The sequence below is a fragment of the Eurytemora carolleeae genome, unplaced genomic scaffold (assembly GCF_000591075.1).
Source record: "Eurytemora carolleeae unplaced genomic scaffold, Eaff_2.0 scaffold160, whole genome shotgun sequence".
Taxonomy (NCBI): Eukaryota; Metazoa; Arthropoda; class Copepoda; order Calanoida; family Temoridae; genus Eurytemora; species Eurytemora carolleeae.
In genome coordinates, this window is record NW_019396112.1 from 283,483 (window position 1) to 308,971 (window position 25,489).

A 25,489-nucleotide genomic window follows, 5' to 3' on the forward strand; every position below is an offset into this window, starting at 1 on the left:
TCGTGTTTATAAAAGCCTAAGCCAAAGCTGAATAAAATTGATGAAACTGCAGTTTTCTTAGATAAGAATGTGCATAAGCATCTGATACAACCAATGAATGTAATATAAAGAAGTTACAGATGGATTTTGTAAAATAATCGGGGATTTAATTGAATTGCATTGAACTTCCTTCATCAATCTAGATAATTGTCTTAATATTTTTAACCCAGTATTTTTCTCAGAAATCAAAGATATATTTTCTCAATATTCAACTAATCAGTTATATTTGTACCAGGCACTACCAGACCGTAATCAGGAGCTCAAAGCTTTCAGAGAAAACAGAGTTTACAACCTTTATACTCTTCAAGAACTCCAGGTAGGACTAGCAGTAGATAATACAACCTTTATACTCTTCAAGAACTCCAGGTAGGACTAGGAGTAGATAATACAACCTTTATACTCTTCAGGAACTCCAGGTAGGACTCGTAGTAGATAATACAACTTGGATACTCTTCAGGAACTCCAGGTAGGACTAGGAGTAGATAATACAGCCTTTATACTCTTGAGGAACTCCAAGTAGGACTGGGAGTAGATAATACAACCTTTATACTCTTCAGGAACTCCAGGTATGACTAGGAGTAGATAATACAACCTTTATACTCTTCAGGAACTCCAGGTAGGATTAGGAGTAGATAATACAACCTTTATACTCTTCAAGAACTCCAGGTATGACTAGGAGTAGATAATACAACCTTTATTCTCATCTGGAACTCCAGGTAAGACTAGGAGTAGATAATACAACCTATACTCTTCAGGGGAACTCCAGGTAGGAACAGGAGTAGATAATACAACCTGGATACTCTTCAGTTGCTAGTATTTATATATATGTATGTATCTACTGATGATTGCATGAAAGCATGAAACAATTTGTTTATGAATAAAATGTTATAAGAAGATTGTTGCGTTTCAACTGATATGTATGTATCTATATATGTTAGCTATAGCTGGCCAAACGGCGACGGCAATGGCAACGCCGGGCACTTGAGATAGTATTCATATATATTTGTATTTAGAGCTGTTTCAAGTATGTGAACTGGGGTCTCTTGATGGACAGGTTGGTTGGAAAGCAGAACGGTGAGGAAAGATACATGGTTCAGTTTCCTTCACATCTTCGACAGATTGAGAGAGTAGTTTCTCTCTTCGGAGTTAGGTAGGNCCTCCCTACAACTTTATTCTTTTAACAACCTTGTTTACTGTTGAGTATTCTTTATCAAATGTATTACGGGTTCAAGAAGCAAGGATTTAAAGAGAGTCTTAAAAGCCTCGCTGAATTTCAGTGCTAACAATTTTGGCATCTATAGGATCATATGATAGATGTGTACGGTTTTAAGAATATCCAAAATGCTAAGATCCCGAAAGGATAGATTGTTTAAATATCCCTAGGGTTTGTAAGGGTTTTGCCCCTTAGCTTTAGCGACTAAACTTGAATTGTTATCCACTGCTTTAACTTTTAAATTGAAAGATTTAAAGACTAAAGGTTATGATCTATAAAAAACAAACGTCATTTATTATATCAAAGATACGGAAAATATAGATTATTAAGGATATCTTTAAACTTGAATTGAATGTTGTTTTGGTTTACCTATTAGAGTTTTAAAAGAATATTTAGGACTAGCTGAAAGGCCCGGCATTGCCCGTGGGAAAAAGAAATATTTTGAAAAAAAAGGTTTAAAAAAAAATTTGAAAAAAAATTCTAATTTTTATAGCCTATCATACTCCCCGGACACCGCTGAGTGTCCACAAAAAACTTTAGCCCAATCGGTCTAACCGTTTTGCCGGCTTCCTGAATATGTTTAGATCATTGAATTAAACTAAAAATGATTTCTTTCTTAATAAATAAATTTTTTATAGAATGTCAAAAGAAGTCTCATTCGATCAGTAAAATCTGAGGCAGAAATTAAAGAATTTGAGCCGCGGCTCAAATACGGTTGTTTCCGCTTAAAATCGTATTCAACGTTTCAAGATTCAAGCCGGCGCTCAATTGAAACCGGTTTTCGCAGGGATTTGAGATGCGGCTTCAATTCATTAAATTCGGACTCTGGTTTCATTAATATTCATTTAGATTTGCAGTTTAAGAAAAGTTAACGCAAAATTGCCTCGTTTGTGATTGTAAATTTAACCTGATGCAGCCTAAAAAGTCAGCCCGCGTCAATCTAATTGCACCAGCTAGCCCTGTCTACAGAACTTTATTGACCCCTTGCGTATGTCTGCTAGTGAAGTAGGTGTACCGGGCCGGGCAGTACAAACTCGGACCGTAAGGTCTAGGTCAGTTCAGCGTAGATTCAAATGTACATGAGTTGAGTGTGATTTATAAATTTGTTTTTGTTTTATTTAGAATTGCTCGTCTCGGCTTACTGGTTCTCTACGGGAGAGATTTCCTTAGTAGTCTCGTTAATCTAAACAGTTCTCAAGAGAGGTGAATATTATATCTACCTGTCTCGTTATTCTAGTTCTCATGAGAGGTAAATATCTTATCTGCCTCGTTATTCTAGTTCTCAATAGAGGTTAATATCTACTCTGTCTCAATAATCTAGTTCTCAAGAGAGGTAAAATATATCTACTCTGTCTCGTTAATCTAGTTCTCAAGAGAGGTAAATATCTACTCTGTCTCGTAAATCTAGTTCTCAAGAGAGGTAAATATCTACTCTGTCTCGTTAATCTAGTTCTCAAGAGAGGTAAACATCTACACTGCTTGTTAATAGTTAATAAAATCATGAATTAAACAAAAAAGATTAAATAAAATCTGCAAAAACTCGTATTTTGTGTATTCCCCGGGCGTATTTTATCAAATGAAAATCCATGTTAAACCTCTTCAGAATATTCATATTCATTCGTTAAAATTAATTACTTTTTCCAAATCTCCGGGCCCTGCCGGGCTCATTTAACTTTTACTTTCATTTTTCTTTTACTTTACTTCTAGTCGAAATATTCTGGTTCACGAACTGATTACTCGCAATATTCTGGTTCACGAGCTGATTACTCGCAATATTCTGGTTCACGAGCTGATTACTCGCAATATTCTGATTCACGAGCTGATTACTCGCAATATTCTGATTCACGAGCTGATTACTCGCAATATTCTGGTTCACAAGGATTTAAAGAGAGTCTTAAAAGCCTCGCTGAATTTCAGTGCTAACAATTTTGGCATCTATAGGATCATATGATAGATGTGTACGGTTTTAAGAATATCCAAAATGCTAAGATCCCGAAAGGATAGATTGTTTAAATATCCCTAGGGTTTGTAAGGGTTTTGCCCCTTAGCTTTAGCTTCTNTACTCAGGGTATACTTCCAGTACTATCCTCTCATCTCTATATTAACCCTGTAATGATCTTGTATATCTAGGTGGAGGACGTGTAGTCAGGTTACTCAGGGTATACTTCCAATACCATCCTCTCATCTCTATATTAATTCAGCTACACAGTTTGACAGGAACCAACTCCTCTCAAGGGTAAACTATTTATACACATTATTCATTAATTCACACAAAGATATAATTTGAGAAATACCTTTTAATTGAAAGATTTTTGCAGATTTATAAACCTACAGATGCATTTTTTTTTGTTTTGAAATGTAGAATCAAAATCTTTTCGAGGTTCGAAAATAAAAAAAAAATAAATTAAGTTTCTCTTAACATTATTTTTGCGCTAAAATAGGCAAATATTTGTTTATTTTTGTGTATTACATAGTTTAAATTTCTAGGTAAAAGATCTTGGTTCAAAAGTTAAAACCGAAACTCTGAAACATTTGGATAGAACGTCTTGGATGTCAAGGTTAGTTCTTATCAACTTATTCAATAATCATTATTTTCAAATTTTCATATGTTAAAGGGACTGTAAGCGCAATTTTAAGTGACCCTCGGTACAAAGATGGCAATGTACGATTTACAACGTAACACTTAAAAAACCTTAAAGGATCGAACTGTAAAGGAAAAATGAAAGGGGGTATAGGCGTTTTAGGAGTTGATCGAGACCCTTAAGAGTTCTATCTGACGTTCTTGTCTCGAGAAATTGATATAAAACTGTGTCAATTTTATACAAAAATTTATATACATATATAAAATTTTAATAGATATAATTGATAATATTATTTATACGTCTGTATCACGTGACCAGAACTCCAACCAATGGTAGTGCAGTTTACTGGTCACATGATACAGACATGTGACAACAATACTGCACTGCCATTGGTGGGAGTTCTGTTCACTTAAAACGGACGTATAAATAATATTACCAATTATGTCTATTAAAGATGAAAAATGAAAATTATAAAATCTAAAAAGTAGCAAACCTAAGTTTTTCAGGCTCCTCTTGGATATCGTCGTTTTCAGATTTGTTCGCGTATTTGCTGAATATGATCTGTTTAAACCTACGAATTTTATACAACATTTTTTATATGTAAATTTTCGTAGAAATTTGACACAGATTTATATCAATTTCTCGAGACAGGAATATCAGATAGAACTCGTATGGGTTTTGATCAACTCATAAAATACTTAGGTTTCAGCCTATACCGCCTTTCATTTTTCCTTTACAGTCCCTTTAAGCTAATCAAAATGTGGAAGATATCGTCGTTTTTCTGACTCGAAAATTGTTTATTGCTTTGAGTTTTTACATTGCATATCAGCAAGAAAAGAAATGTGCAAGTCACTTTCGCAGAGAAACTGCAAATGAAAATGAACAGTTTAAAGAAACTAAAGCATGGATATCTATTTATTGATCAGACAAAGCTTTTAAGGGTCACTTTAAATTGCGCTTACAGTCCCTTTAATTATATATTTTAGTAAATCCAAGAGACGAGTATTGAGGAAGGTTGAGAGGGTTCAGATAGACGTTGATATTCCTCATATTTTCTTAGATAGAGATCTAGTCCTACAATCAATACAAAATATTAACATATCACAAAATGTAAGTATAGCACAATGAACTAGACAGAAGGTCAAATTTACGCATCATTACTGGTACAAATGTATGCCCTCGTACAGTGTTAACCAGAAAACTCCGAAATAGGAAGACGACTTTTAAACCAAGTTATAATTTCAAGAAGTTCAATGAGCATGAGACACAGGAATTGTACGGTGTAAACAGCTATACCCATCACTAATTAGTAATTTTACAAGTGTCTAGTAATACTATTTGCTTTGTAACAACGTTAAATACACGTATACAAGTATTGCCATAATGTCGTCTTCCTTTTTCATTGTTTTTTGGTTATCACTGTCCTATAGTTTTGATTTTACACACAAGTATTAGAAAACCAAATGTATTTGGTTAGATACATACGTCCCAGGAAACATGACAGTTGGTGATATAGTTTTGAATGGCTTCATCCATAATTTATAATTTTATAAGTTATTTGATACTAAAGAGAATAATAACAAATATCACATCGCTGTCATATTATAGTAAAATTTATTTAAAATTTTTTGGTCCTTTAGTTTTGATTTTACGCACAAGTATTAGAAAAGCAAATGTATTTGGTTAGATACATACAGTCCCTGGAAACATGACAGTTGGTGATATAGTTTTAAATGGCTTCATCCATAATTTGTTAAGTTATTTGATACTAAAGAGAATAATAAAAAATATCACATCGCTGTCATATTATAGTAAAATTTATTTAAAAGTAAAATATATTCGAATAAAAGATTTTTTTATCAAAACGTCTTTAATATCTAATATAATATATGAAAAAAGACATTCAAAACTATTCACCAACTGTCATGGTTCGTGGAACACCCTGTATAAGAAATTCAAAACGTTAAGATAAGTTACGATTGAAAACATGTAAGATATCTTAATTTGCATTTAGGAAACATCTAGAATTATCAATTTGAATCTTTAAATTGTGATTTAATTACTGAGTTAAAGGTACTGTACATGTAATTTCAATTGATCTTTTAGATATAAAGGGAATATCCGATTCACAGTGGTACCCTTAAAAGCTTTGATTTAGGATGAAGTAGATATTAATGTTTCTGTATTTGAAAGCTCATTATTTTCTATGATGGTTTCACTACATAAGTGACTTGCGCATTTCACTGCAAAAACCATGGGGAAATTATCAGAAATTAACGATATTCAAGCTAGAAATACAACGATATTCAAGTTAGAAATACAACGATATTCAAGTTAGAAATACAACGATATCTTCCACATTATTGATTAGATCAGGTTTGAAGGCTACCTTTGTGATTCTTTTATATATGGAGGGGCACTTGAAATTACACTGATGATTAAGGCATCAATGGATCAATGTAAACATTAATGAATGAATTAGAGTAAAAATAATTAATATTAATTTAAATATTGGTAAGGAACCAGCATATTTTCTTTTGGAGAGAATTATGAAAACGAAAGGGATAGAATGCATAAAATTAAATTAAAAATATAAAAATGCAGAGAAATTCCAGAATGCATAAAGTATCCTTCATTTTTTATTTTCATTGTGTTTAACGGTGGTTTCTTTGTAAAGTGACTTACATTATTGATCAGATAAAGGTTTAAAGAGTACCGTTGTGAATCAGGTCTACCCACTTTTAAACGAAGAGCCTGTTTATTAAGTTCTAAAGGCAGAATTGTGTTTAATATTGGGATTATTAAATATGTTTAATCAGGATTACTTTGGGAATGTAGTTTCTCTGGTTCGGATTCACAAAGAAAGGATTTATTCATTGCTCAGGTTTGTGATAATCAATGAAACCCATTAGGATTTATCTCATCCTGCATCCAATACAACATTTATCTACGCCGAAAAAAAATATTTGTGTACAGTGAAAACCAGAAAACTCTGGAAAAGGAAGTCGACTTTTAAACTCAAGTTATGACTTTAAATAGTCCAATTAACATGAGGCACAGTAAATGTGCAGTGTTACCACACCCATTTACTTAATAAGTGATTTTATAACTTATCAGTAAAACTATTTGCTTTTTAACAACATCAAATGCACTTTAGTATTGCTTTAACGTCGTCTTCCTATTCTGCAGTTCAATAGTTTTTCTGGTTATTACTGTAGGATAAAATCTATATATAAATTTGGCTTGTCTGTTTTGGTGTTTGTTTGTTTGTTTGTATCCAATAAACGTCAAAACGGCTGAACCGATCGGGCCCAAATTTTTTGTGGGACATCTAGGGACTCCAGGGAAGGTTTATGAATCATCAAAATTTCAAATATTTGTCTCCATCGAAATTCGATCGTCATTAAATTTTTTAAAATTTTGAAAATCCGCGAATTTTTTTGTGAAAATCCGCGAATTATTTTTGTTTTGTTTTACGATGTACACAAAGAGAACATGTTCACAATTAATTTAGGAGATGGGCGCGAAGCGCCCTCTAAGGCTAGAAAGAAGGGCGCGAAGCGCCTTGAATTTCTAGTATTGATATATTTGCATAAGTTGCAGGATTGCAGCCAAATCCTACCTTCTATATATAAATTTGGCTTGTCTGTTTGTTTGTCTGTCTGTTTGTATCCAATAAACGTCAAAACGGCAGAACCGATCGGGCCCAAATTTTTTGTGGGACATCACGTGACCACAGGGAAGGTTTATGAATGATAAAAATTTAAAAAAAAATGTGTTTTAAAGGTTTTTAATTTTGTAAAAAAAATTAAATTCTTGATAATCCGCGAATTTTTTTTAAAATCCGCAAAAAAAATTTTTCTTCTTCGTTTTAAAATGTAAACAAAAAGAACATTTTCATAATTTAAATAGAAGATGGGCGCGAAGCGCCCTAAAAGCCTAGAAAGAAGGGCGTGAAGCGCCTTGAATTTCTAGTTATAATACAATTACAATATCTTACCTTCTATGCAATGTGAACCATTTAAAGTCTGAGACTTTTACAATGTACATTAATTTCATTAAGGTTTTTAAGTATTTCTGAAATAAACTTGAGTATATTGTAGGAGAAGGGTTAACAGAGCTGAATATTCTTGGAGTGTTATAACTTCACCGCTAGGTGTCAATGCTTTCCATATTCGCCAACTGAACAGGTATAAATTATAATTATGATTCAGCGAGATAATTTTATCACAATCATGGTAATAGTACCCATGATCATAGTGGATTGAAAGGGATAGACACCCGAGGCGTATTTAGGGGGGCTATAGGGGCTCTGTAACTAGACGTTCATCACAGCTATCCCAAAGTTCCAAGGTTTCACGCAAAGATCTATCAGAATTTCCTTTTCATCTGAAGCTAGAAAGATAAAATCAAAGGACACTTTAAAGTCGACCCTGTTTCGGAATGTTGCATTTTTTATAGCGTCTGAATCTATGCGTCATGCGGACGATTTCATTTTAAATATCCGAAACTGTTTTCAAAACTTGATAAAAATACTACGTATTTTCTATAGTGTGTTGGTTCCCTATGGTCTGGTCTCAAGTTTTCTACATATTTCTCCAGGAGCCCCGCAGTATACTACAGATGCTCCAGTAGCATTTATCATAGGTAACTATAGATATTCTTCCAATCTAAGTATAAATTTGGCTTTTTTGTATTTTTTAAAACAGTTGAATCGATAAGGCCCAAATTATTTGAGGCAACTCACACGACCACAGGCAAGGATTCTGGATGGTTAAAAGGAAACAAGTTTACCAAAAAATGTCGATTTTTTTATTTTTAAAATCTATCAATATTTACAAAAAAAAATCCACCAAATTTTGAGTTTTAAAATTACGAAGAACAAAGGGCCGTTTAAAAATCTACGTTTAAACGCTAGAAAAGACGCATAGTTTAATAAATTTTGCTTAAATTCTGATAAAGAACCCTTTTTAATTGTTGAAAAGTTTTTAAAGCTACCACCTCTTTCAGTACTAATAAACACCATGTCATCAACATTTTAATAAGATATTATTTCAGCACATGAGTTGATACATAGCGTAGATCCTACAGGAGTAGGTTGGGATGAAAACGGAAAACTTTCAGATATACTAGATAATACTTCACTTAATAGGTAGCGTAAGAATAATAATGATACTAGAAATGATAATAATAATAATGATTTCTGTCTAGGTATGATAAGAAGCTTGAGTGTGTGAAGGATACGATATCCAAGGTTGGACAAATCCAGGATACGTATCAGGGTCAGAGAATAAGGATAGAATCCAATCCGGAGATATCCATTGGAGAATCTATTGCTGATATAGAAGCAATGAACGTTGTTAGCAATATGTTTGATTATAAAACCAGAATTGCTGGAAGCCACTTCTCTCCTTCACAGCTGTTCTTCCTCAATATTGCTCAGGTTGATCAACATTTTTTTTAATTCTACCGAAAAGTACAATTGATATTCGTCGTTACTTTAGATCCATATATGTAAGCTAATCCGAACCCTACTCTCTCAAGAAAATTATTTTCTTTTGTTGTAAAGGAATTGAGTCTTTGCCACAAACCTTGATTTTCTAATTCCAATATCTTTAGTACCCAATGTCGTAGACCTTAGCTTTTTCAAACTATTAATTCTTTTACATTAAATAATCTTATTTTGAAATATCAAAGCTTCAATCCATCCGGTTGCAAATATATATGGATTCGAATATTTGAGATTGTTGCAAAGACTCAATTCCTTTGTAATTTTTGTACTAATTGGTCGAAAAGGGCCATTACATGTTTGTCATTTTGTACAGTGTACAGTGTACAGTGTACTGTGTAGAGAGTACTGTGTACAGTGTACAGTGTACAGTGTACAGTGTACAGTGTACAGTGTACAGTGTACAGTGTACAGTGTACTTATTGTAATGCATACATATATCTTTATGAATCATTTTTGGAATAATACCAACCCATAGTTCTAGTTCTAGTTCTACTGGTTCAACTAGTTCTAGTTCTAATTCTAGTTCTAGTTCTAGTCCTAGTTCTAGTTCTAGTTCTATCCCAGAGTAAACAATCCTGCCATATCTCCGCTATTTTCTACATTACTAATTCTAAGCATACTAATGAAACCATTTCTCATTGTGTCATACTTCCTAGGCTTTATCTTATCACGTAGTTATGCTATACATAATATTTTTCATTTATTCTACTATTCATTTCTCCTCCTCTCCATCCAACAAATATATATAATCTTACAAAATATTAAAAGTATACCTTCAATTACTCAAATTTTGCGATTTTTTATGTTTACTTCATGCAGTCACATTTCAAATACCTTAAATAATATTTCTACTTGAGACTTTAGATCTTCCATTCACTAATTACGAATGAAAAACTTTAAAGATTTTTGTGATCCTCTTGAAATTGAAAACCCTAAATATTTTCAATCGGATAAAAAAATGTCCAAAAATGTTTCATACTCATTAATGTTAAGATTGTTGTCAAAATGTACTACTAAGGAATTGAGCCTTTGCCATAAAATGTGTAATCCCCATATCTTTGCAACCCAATGTCGTACAACTTAGATATTTTAAACTATGAATTGTGTTACATCCAAAAATCCAAGTTTAAAATATCAAAGGTTTACACTAGCAGGGACCGAATTTAATAAATTTGAACTGCCTTCCGCCGGAATTAAGGCTTTGCCACAAATTAAATTTTGAAATCACTATATCTTTGCAACCCGATTGTGTTAAACTTTGATATTTTAAACTTTGATTACTTGAACAAACAGAATTAGTAGTTTGAAATATCTAAAAGGTCTACGACATTAGGTTGCAAAGATAAAGGGATTAGAAAATCAGTGTTTGTGGCAAAAACTAAATTTCTTTGAACTTGCAACAGTTAGATTAGCGGTGAAGCTCAAATTTATTAAAGTCGCTCCCAGGTTGCAAAGATGTATTTGGGATCAACAAAATTTAAACGTGTGACAAAGATTCAATTTCTTTAAATATGTAAGTATATGATTCTGAATTAACTTTATCTGAAGGAAAGTTTGTACTAAATCTGGATCCGTTGCTTTTATCAAACCAAATCTTCTGGTCAAACATTTGCAACAGAAAAGTTAATATATTTTAAATGATAACTTTGAATCCTACACAGAATCCTATACAGAATCCTATACAGAATCCTATACAGAATCCTATACAGAATCCTATACAGAATCCTATACAGAATCCTATACAGAATCCTATACAGAATCCTATACAGAATCCTATACAGAATCCTATACAGAATCCTATACAGAATCCTATACAGAATCCTATNGGGAGGGGGGATAATCCCTATAGTTACCAAGTTAAAAATTTCCATAGTCCCTACTTAGCATGTGTTTAATACTGGTATTTTGTGGAATTTAGGTCAATGTTTGGAAAATATTTTTATTAGGCAATATCTTAGTAAAACAATGGTTTAAGCTTCAAGATAAAGCTAAAAATTAGATCTTATTCAACAGTTTTACAGAAACTACGTTTCCTTTACATAGGTTGAGGTAAGATATCAAACACCACATACCACATAGATCTAGATTCTAGACTGCAGGCAGGAACAATTGCATAAAATTTAAATAGGTTGAGGTAATATATCAAACACCACATACCACATAGATCTAGATTCTAGACTGCAGGCAGGAACAATTGCATAAAATTTAAAGACTAGATTGACTTTCAAGTGTCGCAATGCCCCCTCCATCAAATACACGTCTAGACATGCATTTTAGGAATATAAAGCATTTTCTTCTAACATTGGTTTTCAAGAACTATTTAACCAAATTCTCAACGTTTTTTCAGCAAGAGTTGCAACCTTGGAATCACGGAGTTAATTTTATTAATAGTATATTTTGTTCGTGGAAAGGAACAAATTCAAATTTTCCAACCCTTATAAATTTCCTCTCTGATGTCATGTCCTAGAACCTTTATTTTTTAAAACAGTAAGTAATATTTATTTGCACAAATAACATATTAAAGTGGCAGGAGATATACAATTCACACCTAAAACTATGAATTCTGTTCTAAAAGTTTGAAATATCAACATCACAAGTCTGCAAAAATATAGGGATTCGAAAATTAAATAAAGTTTGTGGCGGGTGTTTTTCTGTTAAAATTAGTCTGCTTTTAAATTTTTACAATTTACATTTCCTAGGTTTTTACATAAACACTTTGGACATAATTCTAACGTACTTTTTAAGCATAAGCATATGCTGAAAAAAAAATTTACAAAAATTTACATTTAACCTCAAGGTTCTTTGGATCTTAAAATATTTCAAAATAGTTTTGGTGCAATTTTTACCGAAATGTTTGGAAAACAAGACAAAAGCAATTTCTTTTGGACAATTTTTAGAATTATCAATATAGTTTTTATTTTTATTAATTCTACATTCTAATCTACGCTTAGTGGATTATTATTTATTAGGTTAATATTATGCAAATGTGACCCCGCCAATTACATTTATAAAAGAGTTATTTTTTACTCTGTATTGATATGCATATTTTGGCCTAGTTTAGGATACATAAGTATACTAAACTTAACTAAAGTAGGACACTGATAACCACTTTTCTTGGTTCAGTATCAACTTATTTTTCTTCGATATATTTAATGAAAAGGTTTGGAGTAAATTTATCTCCGTTAACAGGCAAAATTTAAAGAATTTAAAGAACATGGTTGGTTCTACATGAAATTGTATTCAGTGTTCCGAGATTTGAGCCGGCGCTCAATTGGAACCGGTTTTTGGTGGTTCAGCGACGCGATTTAAATTCTTTAAATTCGGCCTCAGCAGGACGGAGTAAATTTTGTCCTGGTATAAATATAACTTATCTATAATCCATATACAGAACGAAGCAAAATTAATCCTTTAGATATGTTCTGCTCATATTCTACAAGGTGTCCCGATAAACATGGGAATTCAGTGACGAATTCGATATCGTCTTTCTAAATAATTCTTTGATTTAATATAGTGATACCTACTGAGAAAGCTGTAATCTGTAACAGTTTCGTCTGCTATGTTCACATTTTGTTTGTTTATATTTTGACTGCATACGGGTGTACTTAGTAAAACAAGAAAATTGCAGTATACGATAGAGTAAACTTGTCCGTCCTCACTGTTCATCTTGCGGAGACATTATAGACACATCTTTACAGTCTTTTACCCTTTTCATAAAATAAACCCTAGCAGACATAATAATATTATGGCTTTTGAAATTAGGTATTACAATGCTAATTCATAACAAAGACGATATCCAATTCGTCACTGAATTCCCATGTTTTTTGGGACACCCTGTAGAAAACGCAATAAATACTGTTCTGATTAAATATAGATACTTTCTTCTACTTCTTCAAGTACCAGAAGTAAAGTTAATCTTTGAGCTGGACGGATAAATAATATATTATATCTAGGGTTACTGTGGAATAATGGGCAGTCTAGCGAAATTAGTTCATCTTCACATCAACCCACATTCACCTTCACAATCTAGGTTGGAGAAATATACAATCAATTCATTTAATAATTTGTCCTTCGTTAAAATTGTTCTAAATGCATCAGTTTTCGAGCTAATTAAATAACTCTTTTAATGATCCCAAGCTCATATTTTAATTATTCTTCTTCTTCTAGAATTGATAACTTGGCTCTCTTCTCCTCCAGCTTCTCTGAAACCTTCCAATGTCCTACAGGATCCAGGCTTTATCCTGTAAACCAGTGCTTGGTATTCGGAGCTAGATAAGCCAGTGTTCGGAGCTAGATAAACCAGTGCTCGGTATTCGGAGATAGATAAACCAGTGCTCGGTATTCGGAGCTAGATAAACCAATACTCGGCATTCGGAGTTAGATAAACCAGTGCTCGGTATTCGGTGATAGATAAACCAGTGTTCGGTTTTCGGAGCTAGGTTAACCAGTCCTCGGTATTCGAGGCTAGGTAAACCAGTGCTCGGTATTCGGAGCTAGAAAAAACAGTGCTCGGTATTCGGATCTAGATAAACCAGTGCTCGGTATTCGGATCTATGTAAACTAAACCAGTCCTCGGGTTTCGATGCTAGGTAAACCAGTGCTCTGTATTCGAAGCTAGATAAACCAATGTTCTTTATTTGGAGCTAGATAAACCAGTGCTCGGTATTCGAAGCTAGGTAAAACAATGTTGTGTATTCGGAGCTAAGTAAACCAGTGCTCTGTATTCGGAACTAGGTAAACCAGTGCTCTGTATTCGAAGCTAGATAAAACAGTACTCTGTATACGGAGATAGGTAAACCAGTGCTCTGTATTCGAAGCTAGGTAATCCAGTGCTCTGTATTCGAAGCTAACGAAACCAGTGTTCGGTATTAGGAGCTAGATAAACCAACGTTCGGTATTCTGAGCTAGATAAACCAGTGCTTGGAATGGTTTTGTACCACTTATACAATGAATACGTATAAAGATGTTGATGATATTCTGTTGTAATTGTATAGAGTTAGAACTTGGTACTCTGCATAGTAAATTATGGTATAGTGTAACCATAAACCTTATATTTCTCCTAACCGTTAACTTGTTACAGTCCACAGTTCTAACATTCCTTTCATACTTTTCTTTTCCCAGTTGTTTTATTTTGTTTTCACTGTGAGCCACATACTTCTCCATTCCTTTCCATTCTTTTCCTTCTATACTTTCCATCAAATCCTTTCCATCCTATTGTTTCAATCCTATCCTTTCCATCCTATTGTTTCCTTGCTATCCTTTCCATCCTATTCTTTCAATCCTATCCTTTCCTCTCCATTCTTTCCCTTTTATCCTTTCCCTTCTATCCTTTCCCTTCTATCCTTTCCATCTTATTCTTCCCTTCTATCCTTTCCATCTTAATCTTTCCCTTCTATGCTGTCCATCCTATCCTTTCCATCCTATTGTTTCCATCCTAACCTTTCCATCCTATTGTTTCAATCCTATCCTTTCCTCTCCATTCTTTCCCTTTTATCCTTTTCCCTTCTATCCTTTCCATCCTATTCTTTCCCTTCTATCCTTTCCATGCCATCCTTTTCATCCCATCCTTTGCATCCAATCCTTTCACTTTTATCCTTTCCAATCTTTCCTTTTTATCCTAGATTTGTACTTTAAGGTTCTGTCGTTGTAATTTAAGTTATAAATAGGAACATGCCTGATTCACAGTGGTATCCTTTAAACCTTTATCTGATCAATAATGTGGAATATATCGTTGTTTTTCTAGAATAAAAAGCGTTTTAATTTTGAGAATTTCCTGCAAATTTTCTAAAGCAGAAAAGAGAAACCACAAATGAGAATAAAAATAGTTATAAAGAGAATTTGTTGGATAAATCATAAACAAAGCTCTGAATGGTACCGTGGTGAATCGGATATATCATTCTAGAAATGGAAACTCACCTAAAATCACATTTTCAGTCCCATTCAATTAAGTTCTCTTTAAAAAGGAAAAACACAATTTTTACGCTTTTTTAAATAACTGTTGGATCACATTCTAATTCTTAATTCTTTTGTTTCATCATGGTTTCTTAATTATCTTGTTAATTTATGTTCAAGCATTAAATATAAATATTTGTAAATATTTGTATTCGAAATAAATATATTTATAATACTGTGACTTTAAAACTAAATATTTTGTTGAAAAGCTATTGAAAGAGAAGAGTCGGAGTAGAACTGAATTTAAATATGCAGGGTTGAATTGAGTTTGCATAGACCTGGAGAACAGGATAAAGAGACAACCTGGATATTATTGTCCATTGGAGCAAACCTGGTTCTGATTAACTGATTCCAATTCAACCATATCCAATATCCTTTCAATATCTCATGAATATTTCTTACAGATGATATCTAAAGTTATACCTAGACTTTTGGGCAATATAAAAAGAGTCTTTTACGAAAAGTTCAATAAATTACATTTTTTGTCGAATTTTCCTACTGGTCTTGACATGATACTACTACTCCAGGAGCCTCAAACGAACGTACTTCATCACAAACCTCAATAATTTGTTCTGTAAGGTTACTTTCTAAAACTTTTCTAAACTACCAATCAAATTTTCATGGGACGAAAAAAATATTAATCTAATGGCTTTTGTTAAAATGTACACAACACCAATCCAAGGTAGAATAGAGAGATAAATTAACAAAAAATTAGATGCAGAAATACATAGATTAATAGATTAGATATTAATTATATCTACTTGTAGAATTAGAGAAAAACGGATAGATAGATTGATATATAGATAAACATATGAAAAGATAGATAAACATATGAAAAGATAGATAAACATATGAAAAGATAGATAAACATATGAAAAGATAGATAAACAGATGGATAGATAGATAAACAGATGGATAGATAGATAAACAGATGAATGGATAGATAAACAGATGGAGGGATGGATAGATAAACAGATGGATGGATAGGTAAACAGATGGACAGATAGATAAACAGATGCGTAGAAAAATAAACAGATGGATAGATTAATAAACAGATAAATATAGATANCGTAATTTGGGTGAAACGTAGTATTAAGTGAAACTCAAGGAACTCAAGGAACTCATGAATCTTAAGGAACTCAAGGAACTCAAGAAACCCAAAAAACTATAGGAAATGAAGGAACCCAAGAAACTCAAGGAACTCTAGAAACTAAAGAAACTCAAGGAACTCAAGACTCCTAAGAAACTATAGGAACTTAAGGAACTTCAAGAACCCATGGAACTAAAGGAACCCTATGAACTAAAGGAACTCTAGGAACCAAAGGAACTTAAGGAATCCAAGGAAATCTAGGAACTCAAGGAAATCTGGAACTCAAGGAACTCAAAAAAAACAAGAAATCCAAGGAACGGTGTGGTAACAGTTCGTGCAATCACGTTTCACCCAATTTATGTTTCACCCAATTCACGTTTAACCCAATACTACGTTTTACCCAAACTACGTTACGCCCAAACTACACTTATTTAAGAGTTTCACCCAATTTTTTTGTATTCGTCTAATACACATTGCAATGAATTTATTACCCGATTTCCGATCATAACTCAAAAACCCCTGGACAGATCTGCCTCAAATTTTGATTGGGGAACTCGGGAGAATCATTGAAATGTTAAATCTTAGATTGGTTGAACAATTATAATTTGAGCGGGTCGACTTATATTACAAACAAATCTGGGTTTCCGAGCTAGTGATAAATATTAATGGTCTGTCCTAGCCGCGGAGTTCGGCCCCGAAGCCTGCCCTAGCCTCAGCGCGCGGCCCAGAAAGTGTCTTAACTCAACCTAACCCTAAAATATATACTAATCTCTCTCTTCTTATAATTTATTGCGGCATGCGCACGAAACTGCGTTTGGCCGCTCCTTATATTAATGCAAATCGTTGTAAATCCGCTTTTTTGATCGAAATCTGCAAACCACATTGGAGCCTAACACGGTGTAGCAGTTACATGTAGCTAACTACATAAATGTTAAATAATGTGCTGTCTTTCACATTACTTTGGGTTGAGTTAAATTAAGACAATTTCTGAGTCGAGCGCTCCGGCTAGGATAGGCTAGGGGCTAGTTCATGCTTGGACTCCGAGAGGATGCCTAACTTGTGTACTGCAGAATTTTTTTGGGGGTGAAACTCTTTAGCGTAGTTTGGGCTAAACGTGAGTTGGGTGAAACGTAGTATTAGGTGAAACTCAAGGAACTCAAGGAACTCATGAATCTTAAGGAACTCAAGGAACTCAAGAATCTAAAGGAACTCATGAAACCTAAAGAAGATTTAATATTTTCTTATGTTCCATCTTTAATCCTCCCACAATAAAAACAATTTCTGAATTCAACTTTGAACTAGGATTACTGAGAAGTTCAAAATAAACCTTTTGTTATTTTGAGAAAGGAACTGTCGGCGTAATTTCATTTCAAGAGTTATATTCTCGATTCACAACGGTACCCTTAAACATTTATAAGAGTAACAAGAAGGAAGATTTCGGCGTTTTATTATCTGAAAAGTGTTTAATTCTGACAATTTGCATTCAGTCTGCTGCATAATTCCGCAAGTTAGTTTTATGTCGACAGTCCCTATCAGTTTGATCTTAAAATCGAAAAGAGGATAAGTCAGAAGGTTGGACTAAGACTAAGTTCTAAGCTTTGCAATAGATTTCGTTCTAATCTATATATAAATTTGGCTTCCCTGTCTGTTTGTCTGTCTGTTTGTTTGTAACCAATAAACGTTAAAACGGCTGAACCGATCGGGCCCAAATTTTTTGTGGGACATCTAGGGACCCCAGGGAACGTTTATGAATGATCAAAATTTCAAATATTTGTCTCCATCGAAATTCGATCTTCATTAAATTTTTTAAAATTTTGAAAATCCACAACATTTTTTGTGAAAATCCGCGAATTATTTTTGTTTTGTTTTACGATGTACACAAAGAGAACATGTTCACAATTAATTTAGAAGATGGGCGCGAAGCGCCCTCTAAGGCTAGTATTATTATATTATAAAGAATTTATTTTAGTCTTCTTTAAAAATTGAAACATTTTTAAATGAACGAGTTTAGCTTTGTTTATAATATTTATCTCTGACTTGTTTTCAAATAATTAAAAACCTTGATATTTTCAAATTTTATCATTTTGGAGACAACGAAAATGTGAAAATTCTTAGTTTAATTTGTTTTCTGAACTTAAAAGGGACTGTAAACGTAATTTCAAAAGACCCTCCACTGCCAGAGTGGCATGTCCGATTCACAGTAGTACCTTAAACAAATGTTGTCTGATCAAGTTCGACTCAGATTTCCATGTTTTTGTTTCTAAAAACTGATTATGTTCATTTGTGCTTTCAAGCCAAAAGTGACTTACCCATTTCTTGCTTCCAAAAAAAAGGAGAAATTAATAATATCTAAAACTTTTTAAACCAAAATTAAAACTATGAAGCCTTGTCAGGATGCAAAGTGGTATCGATAATTGTATGGTCTGCCATTATAAAGCTAGTGATAGACCTGAGTTTGTGACCAACTATCTGTAACAATATAAAGGGATTTGACGACATTGTTATATCCCCCATTTAGAAATACGAGACCTCTCTCTTTAGAAATACGAGACCTCTCCCTTTAGAAAAAAGTTTCCCTCATATATTTCTTAATACTGAAAAAGTGAATGGATGAAAAGTGATTTTTAGAAAAGATTTCAAGGAAAGAATATAAATTTTCGTTAATTCTTAATATTGAACGAAAACCCAATATCCATCCTTGCTCTCAGTGGGACATTATTTATAGAATTATACTTGGCTGGCTGGGTACAAAACTATTTATAAAATGAATAATGCTCGGATCCCGCCTCAATTACAAAGAATAAATTAATTTCACTCTCTAGACAACAAAAATGATATTCATCTTCTGAAACATAATTTGGATAAAAATAATTAATTTATAAAAATCAAAAATCATGTTCTTTTCTTAAGCCATTCACTGATATATAGACAATTATTAAATTTATACGACTTGGACTTTAGTTTTACCTCACCAAGCCACTTTTACTTTTTTGTAGCCCTATGTATATACATTCTAAAACTACGATAAGCTTGTTTAAAATAATACTCACAGTGCATTTACTGTCTTTTATTTTTTGTTCCTAAAATGTTTTCTCCCCAAAAAAATATTTCTGAAAATAAAACTTTTAACTAATTTTTACCCATTATTCTTGACATGAAACTAAATACTTAAATTTTTAAACAAAAAAGTAGATATTTTTTGGCAAATTTATTAACCCTAGTAGTGGTAGAGTTCTGTAAGTTTAGGATTAATTATATTTGAATTGAAAGTTTTGAAAATAAAGTAAAGTTTGTATATCAAGACCAAGAAATATATAAAATAGGAATATCCAGACCAAGAAATATGTAAACTAGGAATATCCAGAGACCAAGAAATATAAAAACTAGGAATATCCAGAGATCAAGAAATATGTAAACTAGGAATATCCAGACCAAGAAATATGTAAACTAGGAATATCCAGACCAAGAAATATGTAAACCAGGAATATCCAGACCAAGAAATATGTAAACCTACCCCAGATTAACTTTACATCAACAATATATTACATAAATTAGTTCTTTTTTCATAGAATTTAATTCCTTTTTATGCTGTATTTCCCTCCAAAATTCATGGTTTGTCGGAATATTTCCAGTAGATAAATCAGCTGATTTGAATATAGAATTAGGTTCTCTGAATTAGGAATCAGCTGAATTGAATATAGAATTAGGTTCTCTGAATTAGGAATCTGTTTTGCAACCACTCCGGTCTACAGTTATACAATTAATCAAACAGGACTTTTTATTCTCATATTTTTAATTATAAAGATATGTTAGACCAACCTGGATTTATAGTTTTATACAAATCTTAAACTTAAAACAATATGATAGAATCCAAGCTGGGAACTGCTGCATTGGATTCTAGTTCAGGAACTCAGCTTTTGCTGGAAACAAAGTTTTCTTTTAAAGAGTAAACCTATTAAACTAAGAACTTTTAAATCAAGCAAAGAAAATTCCTGTTGTTCTAAAGAGATCAAGCATTCAGTATTATTTGTCTCCATCACAAAAGTTCCTGGCTCAGATCTAATAACACAGAAACGAATGTATACTAATGATATTCTGATACCAGATCAAATAACACATAGACGAATGTATTATACTAAAGATATTCTGATACCAGATCAAATAACACATAGACGAATGTATTATACTAAAGATATTCTGATACCAGATCAAATAACACATAGACGAATGTATACTAAAGATATTCTGATACCAGATCAAATAACACATAGACGAATGTATTATATTAAAGATATTCTGATACCAGATCAAATAACACATAGACGAATGTATACTAAAGATATTCTGATACCAGATGAAGGAAAAAACTCTGTTTGTTGTGAATATTAACAAGTCCACGTTATTGACACAAAAGTTAGTCAACGCTTAAATTATTCAGTTTAAATCCTCAAATGTTCTGATTTAAGAATGTTACTTTGTTTGTCTGAGTGTTTGTTTGTCTCTTCAAACGTCGAAAAGGCTGAACCGATCGGGTCCAAAGTTTTTGTGGAATAGGACATGACCCAAAGGCTGATTGTGATTCTACTAAAAACTGATGTTTATGAATGTAAACGGCCTGAGGGGATCAGTCTCAGCTAACTTTTATAATTGTTTCCAAACTTATTCATCTTAAAATGTTGGCAGGGTTTTACCCAAACTACGTTACGCCCAAACTACACTTATTTAAGAGTTTCACCCAATTTTTTTGTATTCGTCTAATACACATTGCAATGAATTTATTACCCGATTTCCGATCATAACTCAAAAACCCCTGGACAGATCTGCCTCANGGTCCAGGCGTTATCCACGAGCAGTCTGTCTCCTGTATACACGAGCATGGTCTGTCTCCCGTATACACGAGCAGTCTGTCTCCAGTATGCTTGAGCAGTCTGTCTCCCGTATCCACGAGCAGTCTGTCTCCTGTATACACGAGCATGGTCTGTCTCCCGTATACACGAGCAGTCTGTCTCCAGTATGCTTGAGCAGTCTGTCTCCTGTTTACACGAGCATGGTCTGTCTCCCATATTTGAGTCTTTGCCACAAACTCTGATTTTCTAATCCATATATCTTTGCAACTAGTCGTAGACCTTAGATATTTCAACCCACGATTTCTGTCAGATCAAATAATCTATGTTTGAAATTGAAATGGTTTGCACCATCAAGTTGCAAAGATGAAGGGATTAGAAAATTTGAAGCAAAAACTTAAAGCATTAAGAAAATTTTAGAATTTGATCAAATTTCATAGATATAGAACAGTTATGCTTGATGTTTGAATGATTTACTATTGAGTATTTGTTGGTAGTGCACTACTGTTGTCTGCTATTTATTAGTATTGGTTGAATGATGGATGGTTTGTGGAGCTCTTATCTGATTAGTGGGGGGAAGTGGGGGTGGAGGAGGGGGAGGCAGCGAGGTTATAGAGAGATAGAGTGTTTGTCTAGGTTTATTTACTCCTTGGATCAAAGTTTTAATTATTAGAACACTTGAGGCACATTGGTCATCAGTGTTTTATGAATATATTCTTAAATAAGTTCAGGTGTTTAACCAACCCCAAATCTGAAAGAAAATTCTGTGAGGTATAGACTTATACTTAAAAAAATACAATTTGAATAGAAAATAGTACATTGTACCCTTAACAGGGAAAGTACCATAGCAGATCCTGATACCTATAGCACCTTAAAATAGGTAGTACTTAGTACCTATTAGTTACAAGTACTTTAAGTACCTAGTTATTCCTGATACCTATAGGTACTATATATATTATATAGCACTTAATAAAGTTATAGTATATAATACAGAGTATCTAGTAGATAAAAAGTAATTTGTACCTTGTAGTTACAAGTACTCTAGTACCTAGATAGTTCCTATGTACCAAGTACCTATCTAGTACCTATCTAGTACCTATCTAGTACCTATAGTATGTACTTATTTCACTTTCTATAACAATCAAAACTTTAGAAGAAGAGTAATTCTAACAAGAAACAAGTTTATCTGCACTTCTAAAATTTACTAAGTAAATAAAATACTAAAGTTTTCTTTTGTAACTTTTAGTGTAGAATTATCTATTTTGAATTATTTGTATGTCTTTAAACAAAGGATGAGAATTTAAGGAAGATCTTAAACTCTTCAAATAGGACGTGCTCTAAAGGAATTGAGTTTTTAAAAACAAACTCTGATTTTCTAGTTCCTATATCTTCACAACCCGATGTCGTAGACATTTGATATTTCAAACTATGAATTCTGTCAGAACACATAATCTAAGCTTAAAATATCAAAGGTTTACACCATCAGTTTCAAATATATAAGAATTAGAAAATTTGAGTTTGTGGGCAAAAACTCACTTCCTTTGTCATAGAAAGTAACGCTGGATAACATTTTAATTAGAAGTTTATTTGATGCTTATGCTGCAGATATGATTTCTTGAAACATTAATGTCAGAGAAGCAGTTACTAGAAATACAACACAGTTGAATAGACTCAAACCCATCAAATAAACATTTAAACAGGGCGAGAAATTTGTGTTGTTTCTCTATTTATTTGATATCGATGATCGAAACTGTATGTATATACTATACTAACTAGATTATATACGGATACACAGAATACAATTCTGATTCATCATATTCATTCATCTATCCATCTAAACTCATATTTGTCGACTCTTTATTTATTTCTGCAGTATTGCTACATTTTAATCTACTCAAACGGTTTAATTGTAAAACATGACCAATTTTTATGTGGGAGCATCTGTATATATAATTTGCTTGGTGGGACCTCAAATGACCCCAGGAAGGGTTCATGGATGCTCAGAATACCAAAAAGTTGTCTCTAAAAATTTTAGATTTCTGTAAAAATTTTAAAATCCACGAGAAAAATGATGGCGAACAAAAACCAAAATTAAATTTTGAAATATAAGATGGGTGCGAAGCGCCCTTCAAGCCTAGTTGTCCTAAATATGTTAACTTGTAAAGTTTATGTCATGGTCTTAAAAATCTGGACATTTTTGATAAAAATTGCAAAAAATATCTTTTTGCTTGATTAAATTAAAATCAATTAACTTAGTGTTTCAAAGCATATTGCGAACTAAAAAATGCACGTTTTGGAGCAAAAATGTTAATACATTTGTCAAACTATGTCTTTATTATAAAGTTAGAAACATGATCTTTGGAACTTTAATAGCAGACTAAAAAAGATGTAAACGCGATGTTTTAAAGCTAAAACAAGAGCAGATACCTGGCGAAACTTCATAATCGGCCCGATCTCAAAAATAAATGTATGATTAAGAACATTGTAGGCCGCTCTAGGGAAGAACTGTTATCTCTTTGTAAATAATATATTCCTTCATGGAAAACTTTTTTATCAAACTTTTATTATTCTATTTTCTCCGGGAGAGGGGGGAGGTGTCATACCATGGATAGAGAGGTGGGGGGGGGGTGAAGTTGGTTTTACGTCAAGTTATACAAAATATATTAAGATATCTGTATGCATGAATGTACATAACAAAGAAACTGAGTTTTAGGCACAAATTCTGATTTTCAAATCGCTATATTTTTGCAATCTGATTGTGTTAACCTTTTATATTTCAAACTATTATTATCTGATCTAAAATAATTCATAGTTTTAAATATCTAAGGTCTCTGACATTGAAATGCAAAGATATAGGGATAAGAAAATCAGATTTTGTGACAAAAACTGTTTAAAAAAGGGAACTCGTATTCAACAGTTCGGTCCTTATTCCAGCATGCTGTTGCTTTTAATCACAATTTGACCTTTCAAACATAATTTTTTTCCCTTTTCTAATTTATACTTTTTTGTCAACATTTACATTTAAAATGAAAAGGTATTAAAAGACAACTCCGTAAGTTTAAAGATTGTTGAATTATCGACCACAAACGAGATTAAATTAAAATAGAAGGAACCCAACTTAGTCCAGGGTGGGAGTAAGCTTAAAATTGTAAAATACAGAGATCAAACAAACAGGATTATGTCTCTGAACTTCAAGACAACAATACGTTACACATGATGAGGTTTTCTACTCTACTCCTGGTGGAGATGGGTCCTGTTTAGAAACAGACATGATGAGGTTTTTTACCCTACTCCTGGTGGACAGGGGTCCTGTTTAGAAACAGACATGATGAGGTTTTTAATACCGTCGTGAAGAAGTCTTTTCTTTGTCGTCTTTCTACTTCACTAAATTCAGAGCTCCACTGTAGTATCCTGGACCTATTGAGTGGTATTATATGTATTATATATATATGGTTAGAAAACAATATTTATTTATGTAAACATTGTTCAATTCCCTGGGATATTTATGTATTATCAAATAATGGAAACTGTTGTTATTCTTCACAACATATAATATTAAAACTAATCTTTATTCTTCATTCTTAGATCTTCGCTATTTTCAGATTTGATATGTACCTAATACATATAGGACCTGATAGGATTTTATTCATTAAACCCATATACAATACAAACAGGACCTGATATATAATATATCAGGAGGTTGTGATATGTATATATATATATTAAGTAGTGGTTAGCGTGTTCGATCCATAATCTAAAGATGCATGGTTCAAGCCCCGTCAACTGCAAAAATCAAAAACTGATAATAATTCAGCCAGACTGATGAGTCCTTATAGGACGAAACACTGTGTCTATGGATAATATATATCTAAATTCCCCTATTCTTAGTCAGCAAACTCTGGAGAAAGTATATTTACTCCTGTAATACTGTCTTTACTCCTTGTTGCAAAAACATCCTGTGTCTCTGTAGGATTAAAGTACCTGGAGAAAACCGGTTCAAGTTTTGCAAGACTCATCTGTTTCCCAAAACTCCAGGTAGGACGGAAAGCTTGATTGCTCCTGGATATATGTGCTCTTCTAAGACTATTGTCTCTGTATGTTGGAATTTAAAAATATCCTAAATTAAGGAATAAATATGAAGAAGCTTATTGAATTAATATAATGGTAGAACCTGACCCGGAACTAATTGTCGGTCAGCTGCTCCAGGTAGGCAGGGCAGGGCATGGGGGAGGGGGGGTCAGGTAATCTAGTTGGAGGCTG

General features: G+C 32.9%; 1 protein-coding gene across 4 annotated transcripts in view; it reads left to right on the forward strand.

Moving 5' to 3' along the window:
* LOC111695272 (membrane metallo-endopeptidase-like 1) overlaps nucleotides 1–15,244 on the forward strand; it is a 26,760-nt gene extending 11,516 nt beyond the window's left edge. For 2 of the 4 annotated variants that reach the window (XM_023464524.1, XM_023464525.1), the window contains 13 exons: nucleotides 275–355; nucleotides 1,053–1,189; nucleotides 2,375–2,455; nucleotides 3,383–3,488; nucleotides 3,740–3,810; nucleotides 4,821–4,944; nucleotides 6,654–6,718; nucleotides 7,938–8,024; nucleotides 8,387–8,481; nucleotides 8,893–8,986; nucleotides 9,046–9,277; nucleotides 13,297–13,373; nucleotides 13,511–15,244. In XM_023464524.1, coding sequence (XP_023320292.1) covers nucleotides 275–355; nucleotides 1,053–1,189; nucleotides 2,375–2,455; nucleotides 3,383–3,488; nucleotides 3,740–3,810; nucleotides 4,821–4,944; nucleotides 6,654–6,718; nucleotides 7,938–8,024; nucleotides 8,387–8,481; nucleotides 8,893–8,986; nucleotides 9,046–9,277; nucleotides 13,297–13,373; nucleotides 13,511–13,619 — 1,359 coding nt within the window. In that variant the 3' untranslated portion in view covers nucleotides 13,620–15,244. The remainder of the gene's footprint in view (nucleotides 1–274; nucleotides 356–1,052; nucleotides 1,190–2,374; nucleotides 2,456–3,382; nucleotides 3,489–3,739; nucleotides 3,811–4,820; nucleotides 4,945–6,653; nucleotides 6,719–7,937; nucleotides 8,025–8,386; nucleotides 8,482–8,892; nucleotides 8,987–9,045; nucleotides 9,278–13,296; nucleotides 13,374–13,510) is intronic. The other 2 variants (XR_002763833.1, XR_002763834.1) reach the window with 2 other exon arrangements.
* Nucleotides 15,245–25,489: the final 10,245 nt, after the last annotated feature.